Source organism: Balaenoptera physalus, assembly GCF_965194825.1.
Source record: "Balaenoptera physalus genome assembly, chromosome: 5".
In the NCBI taxonomy this organism is placed as follows: domain Eukaryota; kingdom Metazoa; phylum Chordata; class Mammalia; order Artiodactyla; family Balaenopteridae; genus Balaenoptera; species Balaenoptera physalus.
This window is the reverse complement of record NC_138884.1, coordinates 26,566,409-26,580,188: the sequence shown is the minus strand read 5'-3', so window position 1 is coordinate 26,580,188 and position 13,780 is coordinate 26,566,409. Positions and strand designations below refer to the sequence as shown.

General features: G+C 39.9%; 1 protein-coding gene across 6 annotated transcripts in view; it reads left to right on the top strand.

Moving 5' to 3' along the window:
- Window positions 1–13,161, top strand: part of LOC309661606 (uncharacterized protein) — a 74,946-nt gene extending 61,785 nt beyond the window's left edge. For all 6 annotated transcript variants that reach the window (XR_014264088.1, XR_014264089.1, XR_014264090.1 and 3 more), the window contains one exon: window positions 12,692–13,161. Coding sequence is in view for 3 of the 6 variants with exons in the window: in XM_082463482.1 (XP_082319608.1) it covers window positions 12,692–12,791 (100 nt within the window). In the remaining 3 variants the exon portion in view is untranslated. The remainder of the gene's footprint in view (window positions 1–12,691) is intronic.
- Window positions 13,162–13,780: the final 619 nt, after the last annotated feature.

Genomic DNA, 13,780 nt, shown 5'->3' with positions numbered 1-13,780 from the left:
GGCTGCTTTATTAGTGATGAACTCATTTAGCTTTTGCTAGTCTGGGAAACCTTTTTAAAATATATATATATATTTATTTATTTATTTATTTATGGCTGCCTTGGTTCTTCGTTGCTGTGTGCAGGCTTTCTCTAGTTGCAGCGAGTGGGGCTACTCTTCGTTGCGGTGCATGGGCTTCTCATTGCGGTGGCTTCTTTTGTTGTGGAGTACAGGTCCTAGGTATGTGGGCTTCAGTAGTTGTGGCACGCAGGTTTCAGTAGTTGTGGCTCGCAGGCTTCAGTAGTTGTGGCTCGTGGGCTCTCGAGCACAGGCTCAGTAGTTGTGGTGCATGGGCTTAGTTGCTCCATGGCATGTGGGATCTTCCCGGACCAGGGATCAAACCTGTGTCCCCTGCATTGGCAGGTGGATTCTTAACCACTGCACCACCAGGGAAGTCCCAAGTATAGGAAACTCGTGATCTCTCCTTCAATTCTGAACTGTAATCTTGCTGGTAGAGTATTCTTTTTGTAGGCTTTTTTCCTTTTAGCCCGTTGAATATATCCTGTCATTCCTTCCTGGTCTGCAAAGTCTGCTGAAAAGTCAGCAGATAGTCTTACAGGAATACCTTGCACATAACTAGTTGCTTTTATTTCACTGCTTCTATGATCTTTCTTTATCTTTAATTTTTAATACTTTAACTATAACATGTTTGGATGTGGACCTGTTTATCTTCATCTTGTTTGGGACTCTGTGTTTCCTGGACCTGGATGTCTGTTTCCTTCCCCCAGTTAGGAAAGTTATCAGTTATTATATCCTCTAATAAGTTCTCTGCCCCTTTCTCTCTTCTTCTCTTTCTGGGACCCCTATGATACTCATGTTAACATTCTTGATGTTGCCTCAGAGGTCCCATTACCTATTGTCTTAATTCTTTTTTCTTCTTGCTACTCAGCTTGGGTGATTTTCACTACTCTATCTTCCAGATCACTGATCTGTTCTTCTGTATTATATAATCTAATGTTGCTTCCCTCTAGAGTGAGTGTGTGTGTGTGTGTGTGTGTGTGTGTGTGTGTTTTAATCTCAGTTATTTTATTTTTCAGCTGTTTGGGTTTTTTTTGTTGAAGTTTTCACTATGTCCATCTATTCTTCTCCTGACTTGAGTGAGCATCTTTGGAATCACTACCTTGAACACTTTTTTTGGTGGGGGGGATAGAATGCTTATCTCTGTTTTATCTAGTTCTTCTGATGTTGTGTCTTGTTACTTCATTTGTAACATATTCCTCTATTTCCTTATGTTTCCTAATTCTCGGTGCCTTTCTATTCATTAGCTCCAGTTCATTACCTTTCCTGGTCTTGGAGAAGTGGCCTTATACAGGAGATGGCCTAAAGGGCCCAGCAGCACATTCTCCTGTGGCCAGCAGAGCCAGATGTTCCAGGGGTGTCCCCTCTCTGGGCTTCATACACCCTTCTGTTCTGGCAGAGCCAACTACTGTGGACAAGCTGGCAGGCGGGGTTGGACATTGACCTAAACTGACGTGAGGCCCAGCATGATGTGATTGCCGTGGGCGCTGGTAGGAAAGGCACACCTCCCTCAGGGGTGGCTGTGTGGCGCTCCAGGTGCACAAGTAGACAGGGTAGGCCCCCAGTGTGTCTGGTTGTGAGGCCTGGTGGTGCAGAAGTGCTGTAGGCATGGTGGTTGATGGGGCAGCCCTTTGATACTAATCAGTTAGAGGGAAGACTCTAAAATGTTGCCTGCCAATGTCTCAGTCCCTAGCAAGAGTCCCATCTGCCTCTTGCCTTTCCAAGAAGCTCTCCGAGATGAGCAAGTAGGTCTGACCCAGGTGTCTTTCAAACCACCAGCACCGCACAGGGACTAAGAACATGTGAGATTTCGTGGGCGCCCTTTGAGAGCAAAGTCTCGGTTTCCTTTAGCCTTCAGCTCTCCTGAAAGTAAGCCCTGCAGGTTTTCAAAGCCAGACCCGCTGTGTTCTTTTCTTCCCAATGCAGGAACCCTGGGCTGAGCAGCCTAATGGAGGGCTCAGACCTTGCCCTCCTTGTGGAGGACCTATGCAGTTGTGATATCTTCAACTGTGGGTCACTGTGCTGGAGATGTGGGTTCTAACTAGACTGTGTTGCCAATCCTCCTACCCGCCTTGTGGTTTCTCCTTCTTTATATCTTCAGTTGTGGAAAATTTTCTCTGCTAGTCTTCAGGTCATTACAGAGGTAATTTCTGTGTAAGTTGTAATTTGGGTGTGTCCGTGGGAGGAGGTGAGCTCAGTATCTTCCTACTCTATTATCTTGATCCCCTCTCAAGAACTTTTTTAAAATATATACATTTATAACTGTAAATACAACTCTTTGAACTGAATTGTTTTTTCTGTATTCCATAAGTTTATGTACTTCGTGTTTCCAATTTTGTTTGCTTTATGTTTTTTATTTCCCTTTTGATTTATTCTTGTATACATTGGCTCTTCAGAAGCTTGATGTTCAATTTCTAAGTGTTCCTGAATTTTCAATTATTCTTCCTAATATTGAATTTCAGCTTCATACCGTTGTGGTTGGAAAAGTTACTTGATACGATTTCAATCTTCTTGGATTTTTGAAGACTTCTTTTGTGGCTTAACATTTGATCTATCCTAGGAAATGTTCTATGTGTACTTAAGAAGAATGGAAATTTTGCTGCTGTTGAGTGGCATGTATTATATATGTCTGTCAGGTTCACTTATCAAGTGTGTGTTCAAGTTCAATGTTTTCTGATTGATAATCTGTCCGGATGATCTATACAGTGTTGAAAGTTGGGTATTGACATTTCTTACCATTATTTCATTTCTGCACATTTTCCCCTTTATATGTGTTAATATTTTCTTTATATGTTTAGAGGCTCCAATGCTGGATACATACATATTTATAATAGTCATAATTTCTTGATGAATTAATCACTTTATCATTTTATGATAACCTTTGTTTCTGTGAGAGGTTTGACTTAAAGTCTTTTTTGCCTGATAATAGACTAGTCAGGTAATTATTATTTGCATGAAATATCTTTTTTCCAGTCATTCAGTTTTATCCTACGTATGGCCTTAAAGTTCACATGAATCTCTTGTACACAGTATATAATTGATCTTTTTTTAATCCACTCAGCCACTGTATGCATTTTTTAAATCGAAGTATAGTTGATTTACAATATTACATTAGTCTCAGGGGTACAACATATTGATTTAATATTTTTATAGATTATGCTCCATTTAAAGATATTACAAAATAATGGCTATATATTTCCCTGGGTTGTACAATATATCCTAATTTGTTTATATTCTACATAGGGGTATTGGATTAAGAGAAACAAACTACTATCATTCCCTCCCCCCTTCACTCTCCCCACCAGTAACCATTAATTTATTCTCTGAGTCTATTCCTATTTTGTTGTATACATTCCTTTCTTGCATTTCTTAGATTCCACATACAAGGGAGAACCTAGAGCATTTGTCTCTAACTTATTTCACTAGATATAATACATTCTAGGCCCATCCAAGTTGTTGCAAGTGGCAGAATTTGATTCTATTTAATGGCTGAGTAATGGTCTATTGTGTATACATCTTCTTTACCCATTCATCTGTTGATAGACATTTAGTTTGCTTCCATATTGTGGCAATTGGAAATAATGCTACTATGAACACTGGGGTGCATGTATCCTGTCAAATTGGTGTTTTCATTTTCTTTGGGCAAATACCCAGCAGTGTAATTGTTGGCAAATATGATAGTTCTACTTTTAGTTTTTTCAGGACCTCCATATTGTTTTCATAGTGGGTGTACCAATTTACAATCCTACCAACAGTGTACTAGGGTTCCCTTTTCTCCATATCCTCAATAACATTTGTTATTTGTAGACTTTTGGATAATAGCCATTTTGACAGGTGTGACGTGATGTCTCGTGGGTTTCTTTTTTTGCCATTCAATAAAATTTTGTTTACAAAAGAAGATGGTGGGCTGGATGTGATCTGCAGGTTTAGTTTGCTAATGCCTGGTACAGATTAATTTGAGGAGAATAAATACCTTTACAATGTTAATTATTGCTTATTTTTTTCAGGTTGACATTTAATGACCTGTAATAGATTTTTAAAATTTTCTCCCTAAAGGATATTTGAAGTCTGTGAGTCTCTTTCTGTTTTGTAAATTAGTTCATTTCTATCTTTTTTTTAGATGCCACATAAAAGTGATATTGTATGATATTTGTCTTTCTCTATCTGACTTACTTAGTATTATCATCTCTAGTTCCATCCACGTTACTGCAAATGGCATTATTTCATTCTTTTTTTATGGCTGAGTAATATTCAGTTGTCTGTATGTACCACTTCTTTAGCCATTCATCTGTCAATGGACATTTTGGTTGATTCCACGTCTTGGCTATTGTAAATAGTGCTGCAGTGAACGTTGGGGACCATGTGTCCTTTCGAATACTGGTTTTCTCCTGATATACGCCCAGGAGTGGGACTGCCAGATCATATACTAGCTCTATTTTTAGTTTTTTAAGGAACCTCCATACTCTTCTTGATAGTGGCTGTTACCAGGTTACATTCCACTAACAGCATAGGAAGGTACCCTTTTCTCCAGGTCCTCTGCAGCATTTATTGTTTGTAGACTTTTTGATGATGGCCATTCTGACTGGTGGGAGGTGATAACTCGTTGTAGTTTTGATTTGCATGTCTCTAATAATTAGTGATGTTGAACATCTTTTCATGTGCTTTTTTTTAAAAAAAAAAACAGTGTGAGTAAAATTTACCTCATGAAATTGGCCTCTTGAAAGTCTGCCCTGTTTTGAATTGTTTTTCCATTACCTACCCCAGGACATTTATTGGGGGCACCTGTCATTTACAACCCTGAAGTCTTTGTGAATATTAAAGGGCCCAAAAGCACTGGTTTTAAACTTGCCTTTACAGTAAATGGCCACAAGGTGGAAGGATTTCTTCATACCCAACTCTGGTTCCTGGGGCACAAGAACCACAGTGAAACTTGAGTTCCTGGGTTATAAAATAGAGTGGAATGTGCCAGAAAAAAACACCCCAAAACTTGTCTCATTACTTCTTATTTTTTTTTATATTTAATTTTTATTTTTATTGGAGTAAAGTTTATTTACAATGCTGTGTTTTGTAGGAGTACAGCAAGTTGATTCAGTTATACATATACATATATCCATTCTTTTTCAGATTGTGTACCCATATAGGATATTACAGAGTGTTGAGCAGAGTTCCCTGATCTATACAGTTAGTCCCTGGTGATTATCTATTTGATTTGTATTAGTGTGTATATGTTAATCCCAACCTCCTAATTTATTCCTTCCCCCCACCAGTCCGCTTTGTTAACTATAAGTTTGTTTTCTAAGTCTTTGAGTCTGCTTCTCTTTTGCAAATTAGTTCACTTTTTATCACTTACTAGGTTCCACCTATAAGTGATATCATATGATATTTGTCTTTCTCTGACTTACTTCACTTAGTATGATCATCTCTAGGTTGACCCGTGTTGCTGCAAATGGCAGTATTTCATTATTTTTTTATGGCTGAATAATATTCTGTTGTGCCCATGTGCCACTTCTTCTTTAGCCATTCATCTGTTGATGAACATTTTCGTTGCTTCCATGTCTTGGCTATTGTAAATAGTGTTGCAGTGAAAGTCGAGGAGCAAGTGTCTTTTCAAATTCTGGTTTTCTCTGGCTATATGCCCAGGCGTGGGACTGCCGGATCATAGATAGCTCGATTTTTAGCTTGTTAAGGAACCTCCATAGTGGCTGTGACCAGTTTACATTCCCACCAACAGCATAGGAGGTTCCCTATCCAGCATTGTTTGCAGACTTTTTTGTTTGTTTGTTTGCAGACTTTTTGATGATGGCCATTCTGACAGGTGCAATGTGATACCTCCTTGTAGTTTTGACTTACATGTCTCTCATAATTAGTGATGTTTAACGTCTTTGCACGTGCTTTTTTTTTTTTACAGTGTGAGTAATATTTACCTGTTGAAATTGGCTTCTTCAAAGTCTGTCCTCTTTTGAATTGATTTTCGATTGCCTGCCCCAAGACATTTCTTCTGGGCAAGTTCATTTACAGCCCCACAGTACTTGTGAGTGCTATATGCCCAGAAGCACTGGTTTTTAACTTGCTGTTATGGAAAATGGCCACAAGGCGGCAGCATTTCTTCATGACCAACTCTGGTTACGCAGGCAACCAGAGCTTTCGTGGGATTCACGTTCCTGGGTTGTAAATTAGAGTCAACTATACCAGAACAAACACCCAAAAGCTTGCGTCTCATTACTTATTTTTTAATTTTAATTTAATTTAATTTTTATTTTTTGTTGGAGTAATGTTGATTTACAATGTTGTGTTCCTTGTAGGTGAACATCAACTTCTTCAGTTCTACATATACATATGTCTATTCATTTTTGAATTCTTATCCCACATAGGTTATTACAGAATGTTGAGCAGAGTTCCCTGTGCTATACAGTAGTTCTTTTTGATTACCTATTTTATTTGTCTTAGTATGTATATTTAATCCCAACCACCTAATTTATCCCTTTACCCCACCTTTCCTCTTTGGTAAACATAAATATGTTTTCAAAGTCTGTGAGTCTGTCTTTTGTAAATCAGCTCATTGGTATTAATTTTTAGATTCCACCTATAAGTGATATCATATGATATTTGTCTTTCTCTATCTGACTTACTTCACACAGATGGACCTAGGGATGATTATACTATGTTGCTGCAAATGGCATTATTTCAGTCTATTTTATGGCTGAGTAATATTCTATAGTCTCTATGTACACTTCTTTATTGATTCATCTGTCGATGGACATTTTGGTTGCTTCCATGCCTTGGCTGTTGTAACTAGTGTGGCAGTGAACGTTGGGGTGCATGTTTTTTGAATTCTGGTTTTCTCCAGGTATATGCCCAGGAGTGGGACTGCCAGGTCATATGCTAGGTCTATTTTTAGCTTGTTAAGGAACCTTCATACTGTTCTCCACAGTGGCTCTGACCAGTTTACAGTCCCACCAACAGTGTAGGAGGCTTGCCTTTTCTCCACACCCTTGCCAGCATTTACAGTTCGTAGACTTTTTGTTGATGGCCATTCTGGCTGGTGCGAGGTGATACCTCATTGAGATTTCGATTTGCGTGTCTCTAATAATTAGCTATGTTGAACAAATTTTCACGTGCTTTTTTTTTTTTTTTAAATGGTGAGAGTAAAATTTACCTATTGAAATTAGCATGTTGAAAGGCTGCCCTCTTTGACTTCTTTTTCAATTACCTACCCCAGGACATTTCTTGAGGGCAGGTGTCATTTATAGCCCCGGAGTGCTTGTGAATATGAAGTGCCTAAATGACCTGGTTTTTAACTTGCTGTTAAAGAAAATGACTACAGGGTGGTGGAAGGATTTCTTCATGCCCAACACTGGTTACTGGGGCAACCAGAGCCTTAGTTGCACTCCTCTGTGTGTTGTAAATTACAGGGGAATTAACCAGAACATACACCCAAATGCCTGTGATAATCGCTTCTTGTTTTTTTTTTTTAATTTAATTTTTGTTTCTTTCCTGGAGTAAAGTTTAATTACAATGTTGTGATTTGTAGGTGTACAGCAAGTTGATTCAGTTATACATATACATTTATCTATTCTTTTCCTGATTCTGTTCCCAATAGGTTATTAAAGAGTGTCGAGTAGAGTTCCCTGAACTATAAAGTTGGTCCCTGTTGATTAGCTATTTCGTTTGTATTAGTGTGTTTACGTACATCTCAACGTCCTAATTTATCCCTTCCCCCCAACATTCTCCTTTGGCAACCATAAGTTGTTTTTCTAAATCTGTGTCTGTTTCTCTTTTACAAAGTAGTTCCTTGGTATCACTTATTTGATTCTACCACTAAGTGATATCATGTGACATTTTTTTGTCTCTGTGTGACTTACTTCACTTAGTGTGATCGTCTCTAGGTCTATCCACGTTGCTGCTATGGCATTATTTCATTCTTTTTCATGGCGAATAATATTCATTTGTCTCTATGTACCACTTCTTCTTTATTGATTCATCTGTCGATGGACATTTTGGTTGATTCCATGCCTTGGCTGTTGTAACTAGTGTGGCAGTGAACGTTGGGGTGCATGTTTTTCAAATTCTGGTTTTCTCCTGATACACACCCAGGAGTGGGACTGCCGGATCATACGGTAGCTCTATTTTTAGCTTGTTAAGGAACCGCCATACTGTTCTCCCTAGTGGCTGTGACCGGTTTGCATTCCCACCAACAGTGTAGGAGGGTTCCCTTTTCTCCACTCCCTCGCTAGCATTTACAGTTTGTAGACTTTTTGGTGATGGCCATTCTAACTGGTGCAAGGTGATACCTCTTTGTAGTTTTGATTTGCACATCTCTAATAACTAACAATGTTGAACATCTTTTCATGTGTTTTTTTTTTTTTTCAAATGGTGAGAGTAAAACTTACCTTTTGAATTGGCATCTTCAAAGGCTGCCCTCTTTAACTTCTTTTTCCATTAGCTACCACAGGACATTTCTTGAGGGAAGGTGGCATTTACAGCCCTGGAATCCTTGAGAGTATTAACTGCCCAAATGACCTGATTTTTAACTTGCTGTTGCAGAAAATGACCACAAGGTGGCCGGATTTCTTCATGCCCAACCCTGGTTATTGGGGCAACCAGAACCTTAGTTGCACTCCTCTGTGCATTGTAAACTAGACCGGAATTAGCCAGAACAGACACCCATATGCTTGTGATCATTGCTTCTTATTTTTTATTAATTTTTTTTATTTCTTACTGGAGTAAAGTTTATTGACATGTTTTGTAGGTGTAGTTGACTCAGTTATATGTGTACATATATCTGTTATTTTTCAGTTCTGTTCTCATACAGGTTATTACAGAGTGTTGAGTGGAGTTTCTTGAGCTATACTGTTGGTCCCTGTTGGTTATCTATTTGGTTTGTTTTAGTGTGTATATGTTATTCCCAGCCTCCTAAATTATCCCTTCACCCCACTATTCCCCTTTGATAACCGTAAGTTTGTTTTCTGAGTCTCTGCATCTGTTTCTCTTTTTGAAATTAGTTCACTGGTATCACTTATTACTCTGGTTACTCCGGGAAACACAGCTTCATCGGAATTCGTGTTCCTGAGTTGTAAATTAGAGTTGCATATGCCAAAACAGACACCCAAAAGCTTGTGTCTCATCTCTTCCTTTTTTAAATTTTAATTTAATTTTTATTGTCATTGGAGTAACATTTATTTACAGTGTTGTGTTTGTTGTAGGTGAACATCAACTTCTTTACTTCTACATATACATATGTCTATTCAACTTCTAATTCTTTTCCCACATAGGTTATTACAGAGAGTTGAGAGCAGTTCTCTGTGCTATACCATAGGTTCTGGTTGATTATCTATTTTATATGTCTTAGTATGTATATTTAATCCCAAACTAGTAATTTATCCCATTCCCCCACCTTTCCTCTTTAGTAACCATAAGTTAATTTTCAAAGTCTTTGAGTCTGTTTCTCTCTTGACATTAGTTCATTGGTATCACTTTTTAGAGTCCACCTATAAGGGATATCATATGATATTTGTCCTGCTCTGTCTGACTTACTTCACTTAGTATGATCGTCTGAGATCCATCCATATTGCTGCAAGTGGCATGATTTCCTTCATTTTTATGGCTGAATAATATTCTATTGTGTCTATGTACCAGTTCTTCTCTATCCATTCATCTGTTGATGGACATTTTGGTTGATTCCATGTCTTGGCTATTGTAAATAGTGCTACAGTGAATGTTGGGGTGAAAGTTTTTCAAATTCTGGTTTTCGCTGTTTATACGCCCAGGTGCGGGACAATGGAATGTTACTCAGCCGTTAAAAAAAAAAAATGAAATAATGCCAGTTGAAGCAACACGGGCAGACTTAGGGGTGATCATACTAAGTGAAGTAAGTCAGAAAGGAAAGAGAAATATCACATGATGTGACTTAAAGGTGGAAACCAGACATTAATACAAAGGAACCAATTTACAAAACATACACGGCCTCACAGACTTAGAAAACAAACGTATGGATACCAAAGTGGAAAGGTGGTGGAAAGGGACAAATGAAGTATAGCATGTTTAGCATGTTCCCCATAATATACGTGAAATCGATAATCAACAAAGACCTACTGTATGCCACAGGAAACTCTACCCAACACTCTTTAATAAACTATATAGGAAAAGAATCGGAAAAAAAACCAGATATATTTCTATGTAAAACTGAATCAACTTGCTGAACACCTAAAACAACACAACATTGTTAATCAATCCACTCCAATATAAAATAAAACAAATTAAAAAACAAAATGCCTCCTACGTCCCTCTCAGGCCTCGGTGACCTGCGCTTGTGTCGCATCTCTAGACTCTCAGCCAGCATGGGTCCCAAGGATGGACTGACCTGGGACAGAGGGAGCTGGGAAGGATGGTGCAGCAATTGAGCCCTCCTTGGACCTGTAGTGCCTGGTCCCGACTGCAGGGGACCACAATCTCCAGATCCAGGTGGGCACTCCTACCCCTAAACCAAGCCCAGGGCACCCAAAGGACGGTGGGCTCTCTGGGCTGGAAGAGCTCTGAAAAGTCAGCTGGTCTCCAGGTCTCCTGCTGGTGAGTTTCCCACCTCTAGTCTCCTTCCTTACAGTCTCCCCACCTCCAGAGGACAGCTCCCTCTGCAGTATGGTGTCCCAGGGGTTGGAATTTGCCCGGGGGTGAAGTGTAAGGGCAAAGAATTAATGAGACGCAACTCCTTAGGTTGTTTCTCTTTCTCTTTTTTTCTTTTTCTTTTTTTTTTTTTGGCCACGTGGCATGGGCAATCCAATTTTCCAGACCAGAAATTGAACCCGAGCCCCTATACTGGAAGATCAGAGTGTTAACCACTGGACCGCCAGGGAAGTCTCCTTGGTTGATTGTTCAGCCCCATACCACTCGAATTTACACCCAGAAACACAACTTTCTCTCAGGTTCTTGTTGCGAGAATAACCAGCTTTGGGGATGAAGAAATCCTGCCACCTTGTGGCCGATACCGCAACGACAGCTTTAAAACCAGTGCTTATGAGCACTTCATGTTCACAAAGCCTGGGGGGCTGTAAATGACACCTGCCCTCAAGAAATGTCCTTGGGTAGGAAATGGAAAAAGAATTTAGAACTCTGACGACTGTGAAGAAGCCAATTTAAAGAGGTAACTTCTACGAAGAAGCCAATTTAAAGAGGTAACTTCTACACACACCAATAAAAGAAAAAAAAAAAAAAAAGCACAAGTCAAGGTGCTTACCATCCCTACTTATGAGAGAACTGGATATCAAAACTACAAGGAGGTATCACCTCGGACCAGTCACAGTGGCCATCACCAAAAAGTCTACAAACAGTAAGAGCCGGAGAGAGCGTGGAGAAAAGGGAACCTGCCTACGCTGCTGGTGGAAAAGGAAACTGGTAGCTGCCACGATAAACAACAGTATGGAGGTTCCTTAAAAAAGTAATAATAAAGAGACCAGATGATCCAGCAATCCCACTCCTTTGGAGATACCCAGAGAAAACCAGCATTCGGAAACACCCACCTACCCCAACGGCCATAGCATCCGCGTTTTCAATGGCCAAGACATGGAAGCAAAGCAAATGTTCACAGACCAATGAATGGACAAAGATGATGGAGTACGTATAGACAATGGCATATTGCTCAGCCATAAAAATTGAAATAATGCCACTTGCAGCAACACGGATGGACTTAGAAGTGATCATACTAAGTGGAGTAAGTCAGAAAGGAAAGAGGAATAGCACATGATATCACTTATAGGTCTAATTCAAACACTGATACAAAGGAATCAATTTATAAAACAATATCCGGCTCATAGACTTAGAAAACAAACATGTGTTTACCAAAGGGGAAAGGTAGCAGAAAGAGAAGGTGGGATTAGCATATATGCCGGAATATATATGAAATTGATAATCAACAAGGACCTACTGTTTAGCACAGGGAACTCTACCCAACACTCTTTAATAACCTATATTGAGAAGAATAGGAAAAAAGAATATATATATGTCTATGTGCAACTGAATCAACCTGCTGAACACCTGAAACAACACAATATTGTAAATCAACTAAATTGCAATATAAAATAAAAATTAAATTTAAAAAAATGCCTCGTATGTTCCCCTCAGGCCTCAGTGACCCGGGCTGCTGTGCCATCCCTAGAATATGAGCAGGCTTGGGTCCCAAGGCTGGACTGACCTGGGACAGAGGGACCTGGGAAGGGTGGTGCAGCAACTGAGCCCTCCTTGGACCTGTAGTGCCTGGTCCCATCTGCGTGGGACCACCATCTTCAGATCCAGGTGGGCACTCCTACCCCTAACGAAGCCCCATCCCCCCAAAGGATGGTGGACTCTTTGGGCCGGAAGAGCTCTGAAAAGTTACCTGATCTCCAGGTCTCCTGCTGGTAAGGTTCCCACCTCTAGCCTCCTTCCTTACAGTCTCCCCACCTCCAGAGGACAGCTCCCTCTGCATAGTGGTTTTCCAGGAGTTGGGATTTGTCTGGGGGTGAAGCGTGAGGTTGAAGTAATGAGACAGAACTATTTGGTGGTTTTGTTGTTTTTTTTTTCTTTTTGAACTCCACGTCCTTCTATTCCACTGTCTTGTTTCAATGTGTATATGATGTTTTTTGCCTTTTTTCTTCTACTTCAGGAAATCAAGTTATCAATGCCTGAAGGAGATTGACCAGAGGTGGAAGGACATAGCAGATCTCCAGATCATCACACAGACATCAGCACCACAGAACCCCTAAAGTCCAGAAAGTGTAGAAGCAAAAGAGGAGACAAACTGCCTCAAAAGGGATATTAGTCATGTATACTCCCTGCAAGAGTACATCAAAGGGCTTGTTTCCACTGATGTTGACAAGAGACGCTACAAAGGCACTTTACGTTTTCTATATAATAGAAGAAAAATTATTGCATTGGCTTTGTAATTTATTTCCCCCTGACCATCATTGAGGTTGGGTGCCTCTTCATATGTAAAATGATCATTTTTCTTTTACAGTGAAATTTAATTTCATAGGTTCCAAATATTTTTGTTTGCTTCTATTTTTTTCTCTTGATTGAGAGGCAATTCAAATATACTTTACATTTGTGGTGTCTTCTCCCACATCCTTCCAAGCCAATTACACATCCTTCCAAGCCAATTACTTTGCACACAGTCACTAAAAAATTTGTCAAGGAACTTGTTTTCACAGGTCATCCATCACTCAAGACACTTGACATGAGGGCCATCTGCCATGCACAGCCTTACATCAAGAGCTCTGTACTGAGCTCTTTGCTCTCCACTTGTGGACCAGTTAAAGGACAGGATGAGGATATCATTAAACCTCACAACCTACACCGAAGCACATCGGTCAATGCTCAAACATCATTGCCAAGCTGACAAACAACAGGCCTGGGAGCCTCTCCTATGATGTTCCCCAGCTTGCCACCAAGACATTTGGTCTGGACCATGTCACCAACCACAGAGCACAACTCAAATGTCCTGAAGTAGACTCAATGTGCAGACCAGAGAATGTCAAACGTACATGAGACCGGGACTCCAGACTCAGGCAGCAGGTAAGAGATCTGCCTGGGTCTCCATCCAATTTTGCTAGAACCTCCCCTCCAACCTCCCCTCTCCCACCATAAAAGTAAGACTCAGGTCCTTTTTATCCTCTGAGGATACTCAGAGACCTGATCTGTGGAATTATCCACAGCCTTTATCCTCTTCCCAGTACAACTGGACTTGGATTCACAC